Raw genomic sequence first — 21,476 nt, 5'->3', positions numbered from 1 at the left:
TGCTAGCTCCGGCCAATAAAGAAGTGCTTCCTGGGTGGCTGGGGGTGCGCTGAGTTGTGGAGGGACAGCGGACTGAAGGCATAGACGGGTGGGGTTGGTTGGTGGAGAGGCAGCAGCTTTCATCAGCCCACCCCTCACACGTCATACTCCCCTCCATGCATCCTCACTGCGTCCCCTTGACGTCTTCTGAAAGAACTTGGGTCGTCACATGCTACAGATAGAACCAGGGATCAGAAAATTTAAGGGACGTGTCCTAGGGCCACAGCAAGGTGCAGGGAGATCAGAGATAAGAACCTAGAAAGCATCCCTGGGGGAGGGGAGGCTCTGGGCTGAATCCTGAGTTCCATGTATTTGCTCCGACCCAAGGAGAAGGGAAAGGATCACAGTGGTTTTTTTTTGGCACTGATTCCCAAGAGCTTCCCAGGACTTTCCCCCTGTCGCCCCCATCCCCCATGTGGCCCAGAGAATAATTTATTTTCAGCCTCTTCCATATATTCTTCAGGGCCCAATGCTGACCAGCTTTCCCCCTCTTTACCACCCACCTTCAGGTGCTCAAAGCATTTCACACCCATCACCTCCATCATTCCAACAGTCCCATGAGAAAGCTGGGACATAATTCTATTTTATACATAAATCTGAGACACAGAAGGATTAGGGATTGTTTTGCACAAGCTTTCACACCCAATGAATGAGAGAGTTGGTATTACTGAAAGTAAGATCTGATGTTGCCTGAGGCTGTGTTGAACAGGTGGGTGGGGGGTGGGGGCTGGAAGCCAGGAAGAAAAGCATTTCCTCCATCCAGGTAAGGGGTGAAAAACCCTAGGGCTGTCAACAATACAAGTCAGAAAAACAGCCAGAAATGGCTTGGAGGGGCATGCAAACTCCCAAGACTTGAAGAGAAGGAGGAGAGAACTGGACACCACATTCTGCTACCCCATTGCCACCTACCTAACCTGCCCCCGAAAGCTAGGTCCCAGGTCAGTCCAAGCAAGCCCTGTACATCTTCTGCCTCTGAGCAGTGGAGTTAGAACCTGCCTTCACCAGCCCTGCTTGTGGCCCAGTGTCAGCTCTTAACCCTATTACAGGACCATGCTCTGGTGCCCAACTGTGGTCCCATGTCAGAGCAATTTATCTTCACCTTGGTTTTCTTTTGAGTACATGCAAACTTGTAAACGTGAGGGCTCCTAGCTCAATGCCATAAAAAAAAAATTACCCAATCTAACAAAAGATGACCCAAACTTGTAAAAGACATGGATCATACACAAGTGACAGTTTCCCTCTTGGCCCCAACCCCCCCAGAGGTGACCCCTTCACTAGTGTGGTAAAGTGGGCATCATTGGGGTCTCATTATGCAACTTCATACACCCAGATGTGCATAACTAAAAAAATAAAAAGAACCATTCGTATTGATAGAGTATCATTTTCAAGAAGTTAAGAATGACATCAGAGTATAGAATGAACATGTCATTTATTCACTTATCAATGAGGGCATTCCCGTCAGTAGGATGGCAATGCATCTTGAAGAACTGGATTTTGATAAATACTTAAAGAGGAATGTTATATCACTATGTTAGATACCAAACTGGTTAATACAAAACCGGTTACAGGGCAATGCAGATTATAACCTTTGAGGTTATCTTTTCTACTGGATATAAATTTTGCATCTCCTATTGATGACGTCTACAAGTGAATTTGTAATTTCACAGGGTCTGAACCCTTAATATAAAATGGCAAAATCAAACAAAAGTACACTCCCATGGGTATTTAAATACCCCCCCCCCCCCGGCAGGCTTGTGAAACACTACCCCAATATCACATTGAAAAGACACGTTAGACTGTTGGCCTTATCTCCAAATTTTGAGTAATATTTCTTAATCTTTTTTTTTTTGCATGGGCAGGCACCGGGAATTGAACCCAGGTCTCCGGCATGGCAGGCAGGAACTCTGCCTGCTGAGCTACCATGGCCCGCCCAATCTTTTTTTTTTTTAATAGACTCTCTTTTCTAGAGCAGTTGTAGGTTTACAGAAAAATTACCCAGAAAGAACAGAGTTCCCATATGCACCTCCCACGTATAGTTTTCCCTGTTAACATTTTTGCGTTAGTGTGGTCCATTTGTTACAATTGACAATTGGAATATTATTAAAGTATAATCAGAATATTAATATAAATATTTGGGCTCACTCTTTGTGCTGCACAGTTTTGAGTTTTTTTGTGTTTTAATTTTTATTGTGGTAACAAATATGACACAAAATTTCCTATTTTAACCACTTTCCAGTATACAATTCAGTGGGATTAATGACGCTTACGATGTTGTGCGACCATCCCCACCATCCATTACCCAGACAGAAACTCTGCCCCCATTAAGCAAATGTGTCCCCTTAACAATATTCTGCAACTTTTTTTAGAATTAATTTTTTTGGGGGGGAGGGGGGTGCGGTGTATGGTCTAGGAAATGAACCCGGGTCTCCAGCATGGAAGGCAAACATTCTACACTGAACCACTCGTGCACCCTGCAACTTGTTTGTTTGTTTGTTTGTTTATAGACCTCTTAGGGTAGATTTAAATCTTATACTCTTTTCTTTAGTTATAACTATAGTTTAGGCTGAAATCTTCATGTGTCTTTTTGTTTGTTTGCTTTTGTTTTTGCACATGGGCAGGCACTGGGAATCAAACCCGGGTCTCCAGCATGGCAGGCGAGAAATCTGCCTGCTGAGCCACTGTGGCCCGCCCCATGTGTATTTTTTAAAATAACTTCTGAACGTTCCATACATTCAGGGAAGAGCCAATTTTTCTGTGAAGGGCCTGCTAGTGACTGTTTTAAGTTTTGTGGGCCATATGGTTTTACAACTACTCTGCTGGTGAACCAAGAAAACAGCTATAAGATAATAGATAAATAGGTGGGCATGGCTGTGTTACAGTAAAACTTCATGGATACTGAAATTTGAATTTTCTATCATTTTCATATGTCATGAAATTTCATTCTTTTTTTGATTTCTCCCTCACCTCCCACTTAGAAATGCAAAACCATTCTTAGGTTATAGGCCATACTGTGTTTGGTCAGTAGGATCCCTGCAGAAAAATAACTAATCTATAAGAGGGGTTCTCAAGCTTAAGTGTGCAGAGGAAACTTGAGTTTTTTTAAAGATGCTAGGTTGCCTCCTATGTTCTAAAACAGCTAGAAGGAAAAATCTGAGATGATGGTATGGTAGCCCACAACAAACTCTGGGATCTGTCCTATAACTACTTGTTTAGAGTGTTTTGAAAACTATTGCCTTTTTTTTCTTTGCTTTGTATCTGTTATACAATGAAAAAGTGAGCTGGGGGAGGTATGATCTCAGAGTGCATTTATAACATGCCAAAAAGTAATTCTGAAAGCAATTCTGATGCAGGTCAGGGGACCAGGCCTTGAGAAACAGTGCTCTAGAGGCCCCCTGTCGGTACTGAACACGCATTCATTCCTTGCAGCCCGGCTGTGAAGTATACATGCTACCTTAGGAATGAGGAAAATGGAGCCACTGCCCAGGTAAGGAAACAGAGGCAGGATTCCTAGGCTCACTCTCTCTGGCTCCATCCACACCACCTAGGACATAGTCTGTGGGCTGTCTGCCTGCGGAGGTGCTGGGTGAGAGAGCTACGGTCTGCCCTCTTTTTGGAAGGGACAGTTTCAGGAAATCCTCCCACTGGGAAATGCGGGGTACCCAGGGCTCTTCTGGAACCTCTTTGCTCGAGGACGCAAGGCGCGGGGGGAACTCTAGTCTAGGAGGACCCAGTGCTGCGGGGGAATGTTTCACCTGAAGGACTGCCTCGTTTCAACAATAACTTTATGGTTCCCGGAAGTGCCTCCTCCAGGTCCTTTTCCTAGCCTCACGCCCGTGGGCTGCAGCTGGAGCGATGGAGGCGGCGTCGGCTGCGGGGCCGGGCCCGGGCTCTCGACCCGGGGACTGCCCTGAAGGGCCCGAAGTTGAGGCTCCGGAGCGACGGCGGAAGGCGCATGGGATGCTGAAGCTTTATTACGGCCTCTCGGAGGGGGAGGCGGCGGGGAGGCCTGCGGGGCCGGACCCCCTGGACCCGACAGATCTTAACGGGGCGCACTTCGACCCGGAAGTGTATCTGGACAAGGTGTTGTGGGGGGGGTCCCAGGCTCCAGATATATTGCACCCCGAGATCACGCCTCTGACTCGATTATGGGAGTCGGGGAGGGGCGCAGGGGGTTCGTAATAGTGGTCAGGCCTAGGAAGGGCGCCCCTCGGCCAGGTAGTAGGGGCAGAGCTGGAATCTAAGGGGGCGTGGGCAGGTTTGGACAGGCCTGACCTGGCACAGCGTCTGAGGAAACCCTGGGCTGCTGTGCTGATAGGACCAGTGTGGGGGGCGTGGCTCAGGCGCTGACAGGCGCTGGGCTGGACTTAGATGGCGTCTGAGGATTTCAAATGCTGGCACATCCCAAACAGGCTTGAGCCTGGTCAGTCCCGAGCTTTGCTGCTTACGGGCCCCGTGTGGGGGATTCCTGACAGGGATGGGCCCAGGATTCTCTTGCACCGAAATCCTTCCAGTTGGGAGCAAGGCCGGGGCATGTGAGTGCCCCACTAACCACCCAACTTCCTCCAGCTGCGTAGGGAGTGCCCCCTGGCCCAGCTAATGGACAGTGAGACGGATATGGTGCGGCAGATCCGGGCTCTAGACAGCGATATGCAGACTCTGGTTTATGAGAACTACAACAAGTTCATCTCAGCCACAGGTGACTCCTCACTGGGATGCCCCCCTCAGTCCCAGAAGCCCCAGTTCCTCCTCCTGGGTGGGGAGCACCAGCAGGGGAATTAGAGGGAGTACCTCCGCGTTTCAGCCCTGCATTGGCACTGATGTCCTTTCACCTGCCCCTCTCTGAGCTTTTGTGGTCAGATGTCTGTGATGGTAATAGTGGCCCTCAGAAAGTTGTTTTGAGGATGAAAGGGGAGAAGGGATAAAATGGAATTTTAAAATGTAATACTTTTATCTAAAGCCATTAAAAGAATCCCTGACACCAAGGAAGCCTCAGTATGGCTTAGTTTCTTTTATTAGTGTTTGTTTTCTTCTCTGGTACAGGCCTGTCTTGAAAATAGCCTTTTACTATCTCATTGTTTCTTTTCTTTCTTTTTTTTTTTTTTTAAATTAAGCAAAGAGACAAAGTTTATGGCGTTAGGGACACAAAGGCCACAGAAAGTTTTTCTTTTTCTTTTCTTTATTTTGTCCTCTTTATTCTCTATTCAAGACAGTACTAAATGCTCTTTAGCTGTCATCCGCATTGGCTTCTTTCTCTGCTCAGACTTTTGTAGTATTTTTGGGTTCACATGTACATAGCCCTGAAGGCAGATCCAAAGGATTTACCTGTAGTCCATGGGAATGCCCTGTGTGGATGTTTTCTGACATCTGTTACTCTCCTGGGGTCAGCCGTGGATGTAGTAACAGGTGCTCTTTGTTCTTTTATCTGATTTGAAGTAGGTTAAATGAGTCAGCTCCTCTCTATTTGCCAATATCGGCATCAAAATAGCAAAAAAAAAAGTGATTTATGTACCACCTGAGAAATTTCTTACTGGAATTTTGCAAACACTACATTTTCTGTTTGTTGGAATATGTGTAAGTTTTGGCATTTAGGTCTTGCTTAATAGGGATGGTTTGTTATTTTCATCTTTTTCCTAAGACACGTTAAAGCATGTTGCCTTTATACACAGAGTTCAAAGCCAATCCAGGTGTGTAGACAGATGAGCGATGTGGTCAAATAGGTGTTTTGTAAAAAGATACCTTTAGCTGCAGTGGGAGGAATGGACTGGAGAGGTGGCAGGAGTGAGGCCCTGTCAGTGGTCTGGGGCAGGGGTCCTGGGAACTTGTGTCACCACGATGGCAGTGGTGGAGAGAAACAGTCATGGGCAGACTGAGAGGGTGACACAGACAGGACGTGGTGTTGGGGAGCTTTGGGTATAAAGAATGACCCCTAGGTTTCGGCTTGAGGGCGGTTGTGGTACTCAAGCAACTGCAGAAGTCTCAGGTGGATACACAATGAGCCAGGTTTTTTTTTCTTTTTAAAATTTTTTTAATAATTATAGCTGTTGTAAGTTTACAGAAGAATCTTGTAAAAAATACAGCATTCCCATACACCCCCCTATTTCTGACTTAACATTAGTGTGGAACCTTTGTTACAACTGACGTAAAAATGGTAACGCTATACTATGAACCGTAGTCCATGGTTTTCATTAGGTGTATTTTTCCCCATATGCCACCTTATTATTAACCTCTTGCTTCAGGGTGGTACATTTGTTATTATTCATGAAAGAAAGTTTTATACTTGTACTATTGATTATAGTCCATCATTTACAGTAGGGGTTGCCGTGCAGTCCTATGTTTTATCTTTTTTTATTTTAGTAGCATATATATGACCTAAAATTTCCCCTTTAACCACATTAACCTATATAGAAATTCTGAAAAAATTAAGCATAAATTCTTCATTCTCTACCCCCCCACCCCAGTCTCTGGTAACTTGTATTCTAGATCCTAACTCTATGAGTTTTCTTCTATTCTTATTATTTCATGTCGGTGAGATCTGATTTTGCTTATTTATGCTTTTTCCCCTTTTAAAAAGTGAGGTTAACTAACATGTTATATTTTTTGTCTTTTGTTCACTTTTCAAATGACCCTGATCTTTTATTTATTAGTTCTCCTATTTAAAAATATATTTATTAATTTCTGCTTGTAGCTTTCTTTTGGCTTTCTTTAGATTTACTTTGTACTGAATCTTTGAAGAGATGATGGTGGCTTGGAAGAAAGTATTACATGACTTGATAATGGATTGAGTAGGGGTGGGCGGAAAAATAAGACTTCCTTGGTGGAGTTGACTAGCACGGCGACAAGTGCAGGGGAAAGTTCCTGAGTTCTTTTTTGAACATGTGAAGATTGAGCCGTGAGGAGGTGTGAAGCGGGTTCTTAGGCAGCGGTCCCGTCAGGCCTGGAGGCTGAAGTGTCTAAGTCGTGGCAGCACACCTGCATGAGCACCCTCAGGGAAAGGAGAACAGAAGGCACAGGCTCGCCCTCATGGCAGCTCCATAGATCTGCAGGGAGTTGATGTTTTATTGTACTTCTCTGTGAGGCGTGAGGCAGGATCACCAATTGAGAGTTACGGGGCACGTATTGGAGTTTTCAGGACTGAAAGTGCGAGTGTTATTTTGGAAAATGGAAAAGCAGACCCACCAGAGGGATTGGCAGGATGGCTGGGCAGTGTGGAATGCCACTTTGGGATTTGGGCAAAAGAGGCCAGTTGGCATGATTTGTGGCCTCTTCTAGCTATTGAGGTGCACAGGGTAGGTAGTTGGGTTTAACCTGCACTGGGATTACTCTGACAAGTAATGGAGGGAGGGGATAAGAGAGGTAAGGGGGCTTGCGAATGCTTGGCGATGTCAGAGGGTGACAGTTTCTAAGAGGAGTGAGAAGGGAAGTGGAGTGTTCTGACGGGTGATAAGTGCGGGATCAGTGGAGCTCCTGGAGAGGCTGGTGGGTTGTCAGAGTAACGAGTCAGCCTGAGCGGTCAGAATCTCAGAAGGTAGGGAGGCTTGCAGCTGAAACGTTAGAGGGAGCAGGAGAGGGTGGGACAGACGAGGCAGAGGCAAAAGTAGATGGCCCTGCAGTTGTCACTGAGTGAAGAGCAGAGAGTGTTTGAAGTCTCCGATGGCAGGAGGGGCATAAAAGAAGACAGGGAACGGTAGGGGTGGCCACCGGCCAGTTTGATGGCATGGTCTTCAGAGAAGCTAACGGTTGTAAAGGGATGAAGAGAAAAGATCTAGAAGCTTGAAGAGGGCTTGGCTGGTGGGACAGAGCCTCCTGGAGACTGGGCCGCAGGGGGGTGGTGGGTGCAACCTCAGGTCAGGCAGTTTTCTCTCAGGGCGAATGGAAAAGGACTGTTAAGAGAAGCTACACTGTTCTAGAAGGCAGAGTGGAAAGGTTTGGGAGGTCAGGGAAGAGATACGGATGAACAAGTATTTCTGGTCTCTTGCTGGTGAGCTGGGCAGGAGGATGCCCCCAGGGACAGCTGACCCTGCCTTTGCAGAGCTCACATTCTAAGGGAACAATCAAGAAAATAAAGTGCCTCGGCCTGGGCTTGGTGGGCTCTCCCGCAGAGCTGCGGCTCCCCACAGCTCCAGAGCTAGTGGCACATGGCAGGTGGGGGTGAGTGCTCAGACAATGCCTGTTGCACTGATGTAAGGACACCCTGCCCCCCAGTTTGTACGCACTGTCCCGGTCCTTTTTGCTCTGAGTCATCATTGCAACCCTCAAATGTAAGGCTCATGCCCTTTCATGAATATGGGTGGGTGGGATGAGTATTTGCACGGTGTCTCAAGACAAGCCCTGCACCAGTCATCTCCCTTCCCCTCCTTTGGGTCCTTCCCTACCCAGACACCATCCGGAAGATGAAGAATGATTTCCGGAAGATGGAGGACGAGATGGACCGGCTGGCGACCAACATGGCAGTGATCACGGACTTCAGCGCCCGCATCAGCGCCACGTTGCAGGACCGCCACGAACGCATCACCAAGCTGGCAGGTGGGCTCTACCCTGGCCTGCCCCGAAGGCCGTCTACCTTCGGGGTGGGCCCTGGGGCTAATTCCAGTGCCCTGCCCCCCAGGGGTTCACGCGCTGCTGCGGAAGCTGCAGTTCCTCTTTGAGCTGCCTTCGCGCCTCACCAAGTGCGTGGAGCTGGGCGCCTACGGGCAGGCGGTGCGCTACCAGGGCCGCGCGCGCACCGTGCTGCAGCAGTACCAGCACCTGCCCTCGTTCCGCGCCATCCAGGATGACTGCCAGGTTATCACGGCCCGCCTGGCCCAGCAGCTCCGGCAGCAGTTCAGGTGTGGCCCGGAACCCCGGCCCTCACTCCAGCCCTCTCCCGGGCCCTGCCCACCTGGGGCCTCGAAGTCCCACCCAAGTGTGCTCGCAACCCTCCTGAGCTGTCGCCCAACCCAAGCTTTCCTGTCCCCACCAGCTTCTGCCTTCCTGGCTCCAGCCACCCTTCCACCCTGCCGGCAGCCCCTGCCCCTGCCCTTACCTCCCTGTCCATCCCCGCAGGGAGGGCGGCTCGGGCGCCCCGGAGCAGGCTGAGTGCGTGGAGCTGCTGCTGGCCCTGGGCGAGCCGGCAGAGGAACTGTGCGAGGAGTTCCTGGCACACGCCCGCGGGCGGCTAGAGGAGGAGCTGAGCAGCCTAGAGGCAGAGCTGGGGCCATCCCCTCCAGCCCCCGACGTGTTGGAGTTCACCGACCGCGGGGGCAGTGGTTTCGTGGGCGGCCTCTGTCAAGTGGCCGCAGCCTACCAGGAGCTCTTCGCGGCCCAGGGCGAGGGAGGTGCAGAGAAGCTGGCAGCCTTCTCTCGGGACTTGGGTGGGCGCTACTTTGCGCTGGTCGAGCAGCGGCTGGCGCAGGAACAGGGGGGTGGGGACAACTCTCTGCTGGTCCGGGCGCTGGACCGCTTCCACCGGCGCCTGAGGGCCCCCGGGGCGCTGCTGGCCGCCGCGGGGCTGGCCGACACTGCCACCGAGATCGTGGAGCGTGTGGCCCGCGAGCGCCTGGGCCACCACCTGCAGGGCCTGCGTTCTGCCTTCCTGGGCTGCCTGACCGACGTGCGCCAGGCACTGGCTGCACCCCGCCTAGCTGGGAAGGAAGGCCCTGGCCTGGCCGAGTTGTTGGCCAACGTGGCCAGCTCCATCCTGAGCCACATCAAGGCCTCGCTGGCCGCTGTGCACCTCTTCACCGCCAAGGAGGTGTCTTTCTCCAACAAGCCCTACTTTCGGGTACGCCTGCCCCAATCCAGTCTGGCCCAGCAGCCCTCTTCTGCCAGTGCGTGGGGGATCAGACAAAAGGGACCAGGGCACACAGTCCCTGCCCAAGACACTCTGGGGGTGGTTTCAGGCTCTCTGAGGAAGCTTAGTACAGGAGCAGAGCAGATGGGGGGCTCCAGAAGGCTCTGATGTGCATCAGCAGCTGGGTGACAACAAGAGGGAGGCCAAGTCCTGTGCTGGCTCTGCCCCTCCTGCAGCTGCCTCCCAGTACGAGAACTGCTCTGCAGTACCGGGATGCAGGATGAAGCTGCCTTATAGCCTAGGCACTCAGGGCCATAGCAAGGCTCCCCAGAAGTCCCTATCTGGAAGGTGGAACCTGCTGTGGATCTGGGCCCCTCCTCTTTGCAGGGGGAGTTCTGCAGCCAGGGTGTCCGTGAGGGCCTCATCGTGGGCTTCATCCGCTCCATGTGCCAGACGGCTCAGAGCTTCTGTGACAGCCCAGGGGAGAAGGGGGGTGCCACGCCGCCCGCCCTGCTCCTGCTGCTGTCCCGCCTCTGCCTGGACTATGAGACGGCCACCATCTCCTACATCCTAACCCTCACTGATGAACAGTTTCTAGTGCAGGTACCCAGACCTGGGGGGTGGGAACACACAAGGCTGGGTGGTGATGCCTGACCCAGGCCTGCTGCCCGCGCCACCCCCCCAAGCTCGGCCTCGCACAGTCTGTGCCTGGCTGCTGGCTGACAGGGATCCCAGACTGCCCCCCGGACTCACTTCCTCTCCTCCCTCTACCTCCCAAACTCAGGACCAGTCTCCGGTGACGCCTGTGAGCACACTGTGCGCAGAGGCCCGGGAGACAGCCCGGCGGCTGCTGACACACTATGTGAAGGTGCAGGGCCTGGTCATCTCGCAGATGCTGCGCAAGAGCGTGGAGACGCGGGACTGGCTCAGCACCCTGGAACCCCGGAACGTGCGTGCTGTCATGAAGCGGGTGGTGGAGGACACCACAGCTATCGATGTGCAGGTGCTGTCCTGGAGCTCTGAGGCCAGCTGGGGTGCTGGAGGGACGACCCCATGAGGCTCAGGACAGCTGGGGCGGGCAGTGCCTGCATCCATGGCCGTGTTGCTCCTTGGCCCTGGATCATGGTTTCATTGCCCCTGATTCACCTACATGGAAGCTGAGGGCAGGGTTGGATAAAGATTGGGCTGTGTGTCCTGCCTTTGTCCCACTCCACTGGTTCTATAAATAGTTAGGTGCTGGCCCAGCAGTGACAACTCTGCTTCTTGTAACCGAGGAGTAGAAAGCTTAGGGCACCCTGGGCGGGCTTCTGATGTTCCTGACCCCTGGTGGGCTAGAGGTCCCCGTGCCCTGGTCTTCCTGCATTACCTGCTTTTGCCCCCAGGTGGGGCTCCTGTACGAGGAGGGTGTTCGCAAGGCCCAGAGCAGCGACTCCAGCAAGAGGACCTTCTCTGTGTACAGCAGCTCCCGGCAGCAGGGCCGCTACGCACCCAGCTATACCCCCAGGTCAGGCTGGGTGTGCTCAGGAATTCCGCAGTGGGAATGGAGAGCAAGGACGGGTGTGCAAAGTGGGCTCTTATTCCTGTCCTCCCCTGCACTCCCCCCAGTGCCCCAATGGACACCAACCTCTTGAGCAACATTCAGAAGCTGTTCTCTGAACGGATTGATGTATTCAGCCCTGTGGAGTTCAACAAGGTCCGAAGTCCCCAGTGAGGGCGAAGTTTGACTGGGGGTGACCCTGGCCCCCAGGCCTTGTCTCTGAGTTTCCCCAGGGCTGCCTCTAGGAGTGGGTGGTAGTTCAGAGACCCACCGTTTTCCCTTGCCTAACCCTGCCCACTACCACCATCGTCCCATGGCCCCCTGCCCTGTCCTTGTATCCATGATAGTCCTGGGTTCTCTCTGGGAATCCTATTTACACCATGGTCTCTGTCCCACTCCACCCAAAGCTCAGGGACTGGGTGTTCCTCACTCCGTGACTCTAATGTCCCCTTACCTATGTCAGTGCTGACCCCCATCTCTGCTCTTCCTCTCCCTTTCAGATGATGGTCAGAACCCCGTATCCCTCTTATTTACCTGGGTCCCGGGACTTTCCACCCCTGTCCTTGCCATGGGCACCTATGTCTCCCAAGCATCTGCCCAGAACTCTGTGCCCCTCCCAACCCCTGCTGTCCTTGAGCTGCGCCCCTGGTCTCCGTTGCAGGTCTCGGTGCTGACAGGCATCATCAAGATCAGCCTGAAGACGCTGCTGGAGTGTGTGCGGCTGCGCACCTTTGGGCGCTTTGGGCTGCAGCAGGTGCAGGTGGACTGCCACTTCCTGCAGCTCTACCTCTGGCGCTTCGTGGCTGACGAGGAGCTCGTGCACCTGCTGCTGGATGAAGTGGTGGCGTCTGCCGCCCTGCGCTGCCCGGACCCAGTGCCCATGGAGCCCAGCGTGGTGGAGGTCATCTGCGAGCGTGGCTAGGGCCTTCCCCCACCCCCCCTCCTGCCTAATAAAGAGGTGCTGCCTCCTTCTGGCACATGCTTTTCTGCTACTGGGTCCCAGGCGGCGCTCGCCAGGGGTGGGGTTTGCAGGCTGGCCTGCGGGGTGCTCGCGTCGGGCCCGCCCACGAGACCCGATTGGCTGGCCTGCTGGGGCCAGGATGGGCCGGGGGCGGATCCATTTAAAGACTTCGGGACAGGCGCCGTCACCGCCTGCTCGGTGACAGGTGCTGGCGCAACGAGTCCGGATCCTCGGCATAACCGAGCCCAAGTCCTGGGGGATGGGGTGGGCTCAGTTTCCTTGACCGACCTTTGTGAGCAGCCCCTACAAGCGGGCGGAGCGGAGCAGAGAACATGGCCCCTCCTCAGGGTCCCCGGCCTCCGCTGGAGTTCGGGGGCCCCCTGGGTAATGGGGCAGGGAGGAGAAGGGGCCTGGGGGCAGGGGCTCAGCGAGGGTGCGCTCCGAGCGGGGTGGGGGTGGGGTGTATGGAGGACGAAGGAGATGTCTGGGGGTGGAGGTTTGAGCGATCTGCGGTCTTGCCAGGGGTATGTGTCCAGTTTAGAGACTGTAGAGCGGGGAACTTAGGAGCGGGGGGCTGCGAGGGATCCTGGGACCCGGGGATTAAGAAGGAAGTCAGGAAAGGGGGGCGAGGACCAAGAACGGACTCCTGAGGCGGGTGACGGGAACGCAGAGGGGCCCTGGAGACCACAGGGCGCCTGTTGAGGGTGGAGGAGCGCTGGGGAGAGGGCAGCCGACGCCATCTGCCCGGTGCCTTTGTCACCCTCTCTCCCAGGCGCTGCAGCGCTGACGCTACTGCTCCCTGCCACCATGTTCCACCTGCTCCTGGTGGCCCGCTCTGGGCCGGCGCGCCTCCTGGGCCCGCCCCCCTCCCTGCCTGGGCTGGAGGTGCTGTGGAGCCCGCGGGTGCTGCTGCTCTGGCTGACCTGGCTCGGCCTACAGGCGGGGCTCTACCTGCTGCCTGCCAGCAAGGTGTGGGTCCTCTCGCAGATGCGCTGGGAGAAAGGGGGGATGCTAAAGAAGGGGGGTCTACGAGGAGAAAGGCACCCCAATCCCTACTTATCAGAGTACCCCTGTGCCCACAGATGGCTGAGGGGCAGGAATTGAAGGACAAGAGTCGCCTGCGCTACCCTATTAACGGTGCCTGGGGGACTGGCCCTTGCAAGGGGATAGCACGGGTGGGGGTGGGGGTGGAGCACTAGGCCCAGGTGCGGGAGGATTATAGACATAGCCCACAGGATGGGGGTGGTGGTGCTCACTGCAGGTCTCTATGCTCCCTGCCCCTTCCACATCTCGTTTGCTGCTACTCTGCACCTGGGCAACCCTCTGAAGACCAGGGCAGCAGCCTGATGGCTCGGGGTGAGGTCTGTGACCGCCTGAGCCCAAGGCTGAGTGCTGGGGGGTGGAGGATGCGGGGCTGCAGCCCCCAGAGCTCATTGTGTGCTGCGGTTCAGGCTTCCAGGCCCTAGTCCTGACCGCCCTGTTGGTGGGGCTGGGGGTGGCTGCTGGGCTGCCCCTGGTGACACTCCCAGAAATGCTCCTGCCCCTGGCGTTTGCGGCGACCCTCACTGCCTTCATCTTCAGCCTCCTTCTCTATGTGAAGTCCCTGGTTGCCCCTGCCTGGGCCCTGGCACCTGGGGGAAACTCAGGTGAGAGGGGTCCCAGTGGGGTGGGGATAGAGGTAGATGGGAGCACCTACCTGAAACTTCACCCTCCATTATTCTCCAGGCAATCCCATTTACGACTTTTTCCTGGGACGAGAACTCAACCCGCAAGCTGGTTTCCTTGACATCAAATATTTCTGTGAACTGCGGCCTGGCCTCATTGGCTGGGTATGTGGAGCTTGGGGAGAGCTGGCCATGGGCCAGGGGTAAGGGTGGAATGGGGTGGTGCATGAGCAGGACCAAAACTGTGCAGACATAAATCACTACTCATTCATACGGTCCACAAATATTTGTTGAGTTTACCATGTGCCCCAGGACTGCTCTAAGTAAAGGGCTGGGTCCTTAAGGAACCTGTATTCTCATGGAAAAGAGAAAAAAACGTCAAGTCCACAGGTAAAATACATACAGCATGCTAGGGGATGACAAGTGCTATGGAGAAAAACAAAACAGGGAGGGAGAGAAGAGTGCATGTGCAATTTTAAAGAAAGCAGTTAGGCGCAAAATCTATTTCAAGGAGAGGAAGGAGAGTTGCACTAGCTGTTTGATGGCTCAATACTGGGTGAGACTAATCCTGACTGCCAGGGGCCCAGGCAACATTCCAAATGTGTTCTTTGGGTATAATCACCCATGCTGGACTTAGGCCAAGATTTCCCAAAAGGCCTCTTAGGTCCGATGTCTCCCACAACATCCTGGCAATGACCTTAGCCAGAGGTCATTTTCAGCCTGGATCTGGGTCCTGGCCTGGTCATAGACAAATCAGCCTCCAAGGCTAGTTCCTCATCTTGAAAAGAGAGTAGTAGCTTCCCCCCCAGATCAGGGTGAGGACTGGAGGTGGTGACCCAAAGGACCACACCAAGCCAGGTGCTCCTACAGTGAGGGTGCTCAGGACAGGCTGGCTCCCAGCCAACCATCACTGGGCACTTCCCATGTGCGCCAGACACCCGGCGCCCAAGCACTTTGCGTGCATTACGCCACTCAGTCCTCTGATGGCTCCATGAGGCAGGTACGTGATCACCCCCGTTTTCCACCTGGATGGAAAACTAAGCTTCAGAGAAGAAAAGCAGCTTGCTCAAGCAACAAAGCTGAACTGCAAAACCCAGGCAGTTTTACCTCTGGAGCCCAAGCAACTCACTGTTCCCTCTGCTGCTCTCCAAATGGGTGTGCTACAGGCCAGGGCAAGGGAAAACAGGTCAGCAGGGACTCAGCCCACTGCAGCTCTAGACCCTGGGTCCAGGGCATGGATGCATTCCTCAAAGGGCTGGAGAGTGACTGTGACAGTGAAGGCAGAGTGAGGCTGGTCCCACCGACATGCTGCCATCTCTGTGGAGAACAGTTGGGGACAGACTGTCTTGTCCTGTCCCATTACCCCCAGGTCCTCATCAACCTGTCGCTGCTGATGCAGGAGGTGGAGCTGCGGGGCAGTCCCTCTCTGGCCATGTGCCTGGTCAATGGCTTCCAGCTACTCTACGTGGGTGACGCCCTTTGGCATGAGGTGAGGCTGGCCTGGGCAAGGGAGGCAGGAGAGGGAGTGCGAGGGCAGGCCTGGTGGGGACAAAGCTGGCATGTCTAGGCCCTGTCCCTGCAGGAGGCCATCCTCACCACCATGGACATCACACACGACGGGTTTGGCTTCATGCTGGCCTTCGGGGACCTAGCCTGGGTACCCTTCACCTACAGCCTGCAGGCCCAGTTCCTACTGCACCACCCGCAGCCCCTTGGCCTGCCCATGGCCTCCATCATCTGCTTCATCAATGGTCAGTCAGGATGGGGCAAAAGACTGGGCCCATCAGTCCCCCTCCTCCTGTCAGTCATCCGGTTGACTCAGAACCCACTACGGAGGTGTTAACCGTGAAGAAAGCTGGGGGCTGGGTCCTGGGCCTCCAAGCAGACTAGTCGGGGCTGTAAACAGGGTGGGTGGTCAGCATGTGACCCTTGACCTGACCACCTACCCATACATTCCCACCTCAGTTATTGGTTACTATATCTTCCGTGGGGCCAATTCCCAGAAAAACACCTTCCGAAAGAATCCTTCTGACCCCAGAGTGGCTGGTGAGCTGGGTCCCCAGGGTGCCGTGGGGGAGGCGGGACAGCTGGGCTTCCTGGGCATTTCCCTCACCACCCCATCTCTCCCCAGACCTTGAGACCATCTCTACAGCCACGGGACGGCGGCTGCTGGTGTCTGGGTGGTGGGGTATGGTCCGCCACCCCAACTACCTTGGAGACCTCATCATGGCTCTGGCCTGGTCACTGCCCTGTGGTGAGTAGGCTGAGGGGCAGAGGCGGAGAGGAGACCACAGGATGCCAGCCTGGGTGTGGAACAGAGAACAGGGATGCACCTAATGGAGGGAGTAGACGTGGGCTGGAGATGGGCACAGCATGGGACTGGGGTAGACTTCCATGCCAGCCTGGCACTGCCTTACTGGACAGGTTCCTTCACCACTGAACCTCAATGCCCCTGGAGCCCCCGGGTATGGAAACCTTTGTGAACCAGGGGACTGGCTGCATGATCACAAAATCCACCATCCCCACAGGGGTGTGCCACCTGCTGCCCTACTTCTACCTCTTCTACTTCACTGTGCTGCTGGTACACCGGGAGGCCCGGGATGAGCAACAGTGCCTGCAGAAGTATGGCCTGGCCTGGCACGAATACTGCCAGCGTGTGCCCTACCGCATTGTGCCCTACATCTACTAAGGTGGCACCACCTGCCCTAAGTCAGGGCTCCTGCCCACCTGTCCACCAGCACACCTGGCACGAGGAGCCTGGGCACTCCTGGCACTCAAAGGCCTGCACTCTACCCCGCCCTGAGCTCCATACCAAGGACCTGAGAAGGTGGGGATGAATAGCCTCACAGAAGAGGTGTCTTGGAGCAAGGAGAAAATGAAGTCAGTGCCTGAAACTGGAGTAAAGGGGGCAAGAATACTTTTCCTCCTTTGGATAAACGTCTGGAATCCTTAGTGCTGCTTCTCTGCCATTCTGGGGCGGGTAGTTATGACTGGCTGAAGCGGCCCTGATTTAGGGGGAGGCAGAGAGATGATTTGTGGACCCAAGCATCCGAGGTTGGGTGGGGCAATAGCTGGCACTAAGAGATGGGCACTGCCAAGAGGCAGACCAGTCAGAGCTTTATTCATAACAAAGCCTCCACAGTTCAACCTGGGAGCTCCTCGATGAGAGTCCTGGGAGCGGGGGGCACGGGGCCTCCCCAGAGCTGTTCCAGCTCCCCAGTGAGGGCTGCCACCTCCTCGGCGGCCACGGCATGGGCTCGGTATGCTCTAGCGCAGTCTATAGCCAAGGGGGTGAGGGCCGCCTCATTTTCGTTGGTCCAAGCCAGAAGGAACTGGCACTTCTTCCGGGCCCGGTAGAGGCGATCTCGCTCCTCCGCAGCCACGGCCCGTTTCCGGGCCCTGCCCAAAGTCTGCGCCAAGTGTCCCAGGGCTGCTAGCGTGTAGCCTTTCTGGTTGGCCCGGCCCTCGCCCAGGAGGATGCGGGAGGTCTCGTGCATGGCACCCCGGGTGCCCAGGGGCCCGGGCGAGTGTTCGCCTGCCTCCAGCACGTGGACGGCAGCCAGCAGGGCTTCTTCGGCGGAGGAGAAAACTTGCTGGGAGCCCAGAGCCCCGGAAACGCCGAGCAGCGTGGCACAATAGTCGGAGAGGAGAGCATCATCACCGCCGTGATACAGGGCAAGAGCGTGCGCGTAGGCGAACAGCACGTTGGGTAGCTGGAAGCGCACGAGGGGCGAAGCCGGTCCGCGGCTCAGGCTGGCCAGCGCGGGGATGCGGATGGGCACGGCGGGCGCGTCGACCCCTGGGGCGTCTCCAGGAACCTCTTCCGCCGGTGGCGGTGGGGTCCTTGCGGGCGCACGCTCCACCTCCACGGCGTGATTGCCCCGGGTGTCATCCACTTCTTCTAAAAGCCGCGGCCCGGCCCCGCGGCCCCACCACCACGGCTGCCATGGAGGCAGCAGTCTCCCGGCCTCGCCGCGGCTCAGCAGCCGTTCAAAGGCCGCTTTCTCGGCCGGAGCCAGCTGCTCCCAGAGTCCGGAGAGGCCGCCGGGAGGCGGGCCTGCGCTGAGGCCTGCTTCCTCGGGATCATCCTCGGTCTCGCGTTGCTGACGCAGCCGGCGTAAGGCGCTTGCCAGGCGGCTGGGCGAGGCGGTGCGGCCGCGGAGCTCGCCCAACACCTGGTCGCGGTAGAAGTCTTCGGCGCAGCTGCCATGCGCCCTGTAGCAGCGCAGCGAGCAGTAGGGCACATTACAGCGTGGGCAGGTATAGCACGCTGGCCGGGCCTCTGCGACCGGGCAGAAGGCGCAGGGCGCGACGGGATCCATGACAATTGCCTCTGATAACCAACTGCGACCGTTCACGGGCGATGCTAGGGGACTTCCGGCTCCTCTTCGATTGCTTCCGGCGCTTCTTCGGTGACTTCCGCCTCCTTGCGGAGAGGCGGGGCGCTTTCTCGCTAAGCCCTCCCGAGCACTCTCGGCTATTCCCGTCCACACTCGGGGTCCAGGCTCCACCTCTCTCCCGAGTAGCGCTTGGGCGGCCCCTGGCGAGCCCCGCCCCACGCGGTGACGTAACAGAGACCGATAGCAGGTCAGGAGTCGGAGGGTTGTCCACCCGTGCCGGCTCGCCCCTTAGTGGTTGCGCCAAAACGTGGCTGACTGCCTAAAGAAAAAAGCTGCATTTCCAATATGTAAAGCGCTGAGGCTGAAATCAATCCTCAGAACCTACTCTGGGACATAACTTGTGCAAGGCTTATGGGAGATGAAGGTGAACTGCGTCCCTGAGCTGGAGCAGCGGCTATTCCCCTAAGGAATACAGACAAGGGGCAATTCTAGTGGGAGAAAGCTCATAATGGGGTTACTTAGCCCAGCTTGAGTGTGTGGGCTGGGGGGCACCTCCCCGCATCGGCAGAAAGCATCATTTAACACCTGAGCTCGTTTGATTTTTTTCTTCCAAACTCATCTCTTCTGTCATCTTGCCATCCCTTGCCTAGCTGCTCAGCAAAAGCTTTAAGTGAGGACTCCTTACTGGGAGCCAAGAGAGATAAGGACCCTGTCCTGACGGAGTTTACAGTCTGTGAGAGAGTGGGGCATGTTATGAGATGCAAACCATCTTATGGCTGTGAAGACTTACTCCATGGCACCCCCGTAAGCCCTGGTTCTTTCTTCCCCCTCATCCCACATCCAATCCCATGTCCTGCCAGTTCTGCCTCCAAAATACCTTGTAATTAATTTTGATCATATATTTCCATGCCAAGATTTGATTCAGATTCGAAAACTTTCAAAGCTATTTATTTGTATCCCTGTTGCCTCTGATATGAATATGTTGGAAGGAGGAAAACTTGAACAGCCCCAGAGGAGTTCCACATCCAGGAACACGGAAACAATCACCTAACTAAAGATGGCTACGATTAGGTTAGCAAGGTTAGCCAACCGACACTGAAGCTTTCCAAACTGAGGCAGGCTAAGTTCCTGTCCTGGACTCCATGAAGCCTACAACTGGCCCTAAGTTTAGAGAAGGACCAAATGTGTATTTCCTAATTTATCTTCTATTTGAACCCTTCCCTCCCTTCCATTACAGACTCCATAACAAATCCTTCCACGATGATTCCTGCTACGTTCTCTGTTAAAATTTTAAGTCAGAACCCGGGGATAGAATTATGAAGTTATTTGGGACCTAGAGGCCCCCAACTCTACATCTGAAGGGCTGGCATTTTACCATTTCTTCTCCCCAGACCAAGGGCTTCTGCCTTTTCCTAATTTGACGTTGCCAATAACAAAACAAACCTCACTGTTCTCCTGTGGTGGGGGATGCACCACCAGCCCTAAAGGCCGTATTTCCACTGCTCCCTGCCTCCAGACCTTGCAAAATAAAGACAAAGCAATGACATATGGGCAAAGTGGCTTTATTAGACAAAGCCAGGACTACACAGGACTTAAGAATTGGCATTGGGGCCTTTCTTCTTGCCAAAGGTGGGCACAACGTTGACAAAACGCCGGTTGTACTGCATGCGCCGCTTGGCCCGGCCAGTCTTCTTCTTTTTCTTCTCCTGTTTGGCCACCTGGGAAAAGGGAGGGTTAATCAGAGCCTGACCAACGTGTTCAAACCTTTTATCCCTTTCCTCAGGTTCAGCCCCTGAGAGGAAGATGGCAATCAGGACAAGAGCCAAGGGTCCCAGCTTACGGTTATAGAAAATATAGTCCAAACATCACCACTCATACCCTCACTTACCTTGGGAGTCTGACCTCTCACTTTCCCAGCACGGGCCAGGGAACCATGGACTTTACCTACGGTGAGAAAAGAGAACAGCAAGCAGTTAGAGGAGCCAAAATGCCCCATCCAGCAAAATCCCTCCTTCCTCAACTTAAACTTTTAATGTCAAGCTGGGCCCAATAGGGAATGAGAACAAAACAGGAGAGATTGGTTTGCCCTTTAAGCAAGAATGTGCTGGTCTGACATACTTTGGGGTGTCACCTCAGATTTTCCAGCCCCTGACTTATAAAACTATACTATGGCTCAATCTCCCCTGAATCCCTCAAAGGTTCCACCTGAGAGGCAGAGAAGAATCACTCTAGACCGAGGGTACTTGATTAGCACTATCTGTGTTATCGCAGAAATGACAGTACACTTCCCTGACTATCCACTCCACACCCGGTGAGAACTTACAGGCAGTTCAAAGAACGCTCCTCCCCCACTCACCTCCAAGCATACGACCGGCTACTTCCAGAGTGGTCAGAGCCTCCACCCCACACTGGCCCAGTGTGGCCTCATCCTCCAGGGGCGTGCCTGCCAGGAGCACGACTTGATCTTCCGGGGCGATGCCTTCCCGGGACGCTACTTGAGCCTACATAGAAAAATGCGATTCCTAAGCGTTCCCGCAGAGAGTGAAGGGGAATGGCACAAAGGAATGGAGCCCAGGGAACACCACGCAGCCTTACCTTGATCTGGGCGACCGTCTCCTGGCCGGTCACCTCGAGGGTGTGTAGTTCCTGGGCGCGGACGAAGAGCTGCATGTTGGCGACTGAAGACAAAAGGAAAGTTTGAGCGAGACAATGTTCAGGGGGAAAGAGGGGTCGGTAATGGGTGGCGGGCCGGAGAGAATCGCGCAGGGATGGAGGTAGGCAGTCGCGGAGTCTCACGTGGGGAGTTCGGGCCTGCCAGGGAGGTTGGACGTGGGGGGGTTTTGAAACAGAGCTAGGCGCACAGAGTAGCCCTTCTTCCTCCATTTCTCTTACGCCCTCTGACCTCATGACTAATCCGCCATCAGCCCTCTAGATCCAGTCATACCTCAAGTCTTACCTGAACCGCGGTTGCTACCGCCGCTACGCCGAAGATGGAGTCGAGAAAGAGAAAGCAACGAGTGTGCACTCGACCTCACCGCCTGCTGAATGCAACGTCACTGCTGAGCGACTGCGCCGGCCCCAATTTGTACTGTTTACGGCCTTCCTGGCCCCGCCTCTTTACGCTCCGCGCAGGCGTTCTTCCAATCATTGGCGCGCGCGCAGGAGG

At 54.6% G+C, this 21,476-nt stretch overlaps 4 protein-coding genes across 8 annotated transcripts; 2 read left to right on the top strand and 2 right to left on the bottom strand.

The window, feature by feature from the left end:
• The first annotated feature begins 5 nt into the window (after nt 1-5).
• Nucleotides 6-12,316, top strand: VPS51 (VPS51 subunit of GARP complex). 3 transcript variants are annotated; one of them, XM_077115767.1, is made up of 12 exons: nt 6-78; nt 3,466-3,523; nt 3,838-4,119; nt 4,606-4,735; nt 8,416-8,562; nt 8,645-8,864; nt 9,082-9,799; nt 10,196-10,411; nt 10,593-10,811; nt 11,191-11,312; nt 11,414-11,501; nt 12,007-12,316. In XM_077115767.1, the coding sequence occupies exons 3-12, from the start codon at nt 3,892-3,894 to the stop codon at nt 12,265-12,267; spliced, it is 2,349 nt and encodes a 782-aa protein (XP_076971882.1). In that variant the 5' UTR covers nt 6-78; nt 3,466-3,523; nt 3,838-3,891; the 3' UTR covers nt 12,268-12,316. The 3 variants fall into 3 exon arrangements, with proteins under 3 accessions (XP_076971882.1, XP_076971884.1, XP_076971883.1); XM_077115769.1 differs by lacking the exons at nt 6-78; nt 3,466-3,523; nt 3,838-4,119 and adding an exon at nt 4,133-4,254; XM_077115768.1 differs by lacking the exons at nt 6-78; nt 3,466-3,523; nt 3,838-4,119 and adding an exon at nt 4,262-4,459.
• Nucleotides 12,317-12,466: 150 nt separating this feature from the next.
• TM7SF2 (transmembrane 7 superfamily member 2) lies at nt 12,467-16,922 on the top strand. 2 transcript variants are annotated; one of them, XM_077115761.1, is made up of 10 exons: nt 12,467-12,690; nt 13,079-13,275; nt 13,389-13,443; nt 13,758-13,952; nt 14,032-14,135; nt 15,340-15,459; nt 15,553-15,721; nt 15,936-16,016; nt 16,102-16,224; nt 16,499-16,922. In XM_077115761.1, exons 1-10 carry the CDS (start codon nt 12,639-12,641, stop codon nt 16,657-16,659), a joined length of 1,257 nt encoding a protein of 418 aa, XP_076971876.1. In that variant the 5' UTR covers nt 12,467-12,638; the 3' UTR covers nt 16,660-16,922. The 2 variants fall into 2 exon arrangements, with proteins under 2 accessions (XP_076971876.1, XP_076971875.1); XM_077115760.1 differs by having other exon boundaries at nt 15,538-15,721.
• Nucleotides 16,923-17,074: 152 nt separating this feature from the next.
• On the bottom strand, nt 17,075-19,759 carry ZNHIT2 (zinc finger HIT-type containing 2). The gene has a single exon (XM_077115762.1). The coding sequence runs from the start codon at nt 18,290-18,292 to the stop codon at nt 17,114-17,116; it is 1,179 nt and encodes a 392-aa protein (XP_076971877.1). The 5' UTR covers nt 18,293-19,759; the 3' UTR covers nt 17,075-17,113.
• Nucleotides 19,760-19,856: 97 nt separating this feature from the next.
• Nucleotides 19,857-21,402, bottom strand: FAU (FAU ubiquitin like and ribosomal protein S30 fusion). 2 transcript variants are annotated; one of them, XM_077115764.1, is made up of 5 exons: nt 21,267-21,402; nt 20,906-20,988; nt 20,667-20,811; nt 20,199-20,254; nt 19,857-20,028 (listed from the first exon to the last, which is right to left on the bottom strand). In XM_077115764.1, the coding sequence occupies exons 2-5, from the start codon at nt 20,978-20,980 to the stop codon at nt 19,903-19,905; spliced, it is 402 nt and encodes a 133-aa protein (XP_076971879.1). In that variant the 5' UTR covers nt 20,981-20,988; nt 21,267-21,402; the 3' UTR covers nt 19,857-19,902. The 2 variants fall into 2 exon arrangements, with proteins under 2 accessions (XP_076971879.1, XP_076971881.1); XM_077115766.1 differs by having other exon boundaries at nt 21,255-21,375.
• Nucleotides 21,403-21,476: the final 74 nt, after the last annotated feature.

This window comes from Tamandua tetradactyla, chromosome 9, assembly GCF_023851605.1.
Source record: "Tamandua tetradactyla isolate mTamTet1 chromosome 9, mTamTet1.pri, whole genome shotgun sequence".
In the NCBI taxonomy this organism is placed as follows: Eukaryota; Metazoa; Chordata; class Mammalia; order Pilosa; family Myrmecophagidae; genus Tamandua; species Tamandua tetradactyla.
The sequence above is the reverse complement of the archived record's forward strand: the minus strand, read 5'-3'. Positions and strand labels throughout refer to the sequence as shown.

What these genes read in the sequence shown, in the direction of transcription:
- VPS51 (XM_077115767.1), top strand. Translation starts at nt 3,892, where the DNA reads ATGGAGGCGGCGTCGGCTGCGGGGCCGGGCCCGGGCTCTCGACCCGGG. An exon ending in CGGAAGTGTATCTGGACAAG is followed by an intron (nt 4,120 to 4,605) that starts GTGTTGTGGGGG and finishes AACTTCCTCCAG; the next exon opens with CTGCGTAGGGAGTGCCCCCT. An exon ending in ATGAACAGTTTCTAGTGCAG is followed by an intron (nt 10,412 to 10,592) that starts GTACCCAGACCT and finishes TCCCAAACTCAG; the next exon opens with GACCAGTCTCCGGTGACGCC.
- ZNHIT2 (XM_077115762.1), bottom strand. Translation starts at nt 18,292, where the DNA reads ATGGATCCCGTCGCGCCCTGCGCCTTCTGCCCGGTCGCAGAGGCCCGG.
- TM7SF2 (XM_077115760.1), top strand. Translation starts at nt 12,639, where the DNA reads ATGGCCCCTCCTCAGGGTCCCCGGCCTCCGCTGGAGTTCGGGGGCCCC. An exon ending in GTGACGCCCTTTGGCATGAG is followed by an intron (nt 15,460 to 15,537) that starts GTGAGGCTGGCC and finishes TGGCATGTCTAG; the next exon opens with GCCCTGTCCCTGCAGGAGGC. An exon ending in TTCTGACCCCAGAGTGGCTG is followed by an intron (nt 16,017 to 16,101) that starts GTGAGCTGGGTC and finishes ATCTCTCCCCAG; the next exon opens with ACCTTGAGACCATCTCTACA.
- FAU (XM_077115764.1), bottom strand. Translation starts at nt 20,980, where the DNA reads ATGCAGCTCTTCGTCCGCGCCCAGGAACTACACACCCTCGAGGTGACC. An exon ending in AGACGGTCGCCCAGATCAAG is followed by an intron (nt 20,812 to 20,905) that starts GTAAGGCTGCGT and finishes TTTTCTATGTAG; the next exon opens with GCTCAAGTAGCGTCCCGGGA. An exon ending in AGCCGGTCGTATGCTTGGAG is followed by an intron (nt 20,255 to 20,666) that starts GTGAGTGGGGGA and finishes TTCTCACCGTAG; the next exon opens with GTAAAGTCCATGGTTCCCTG.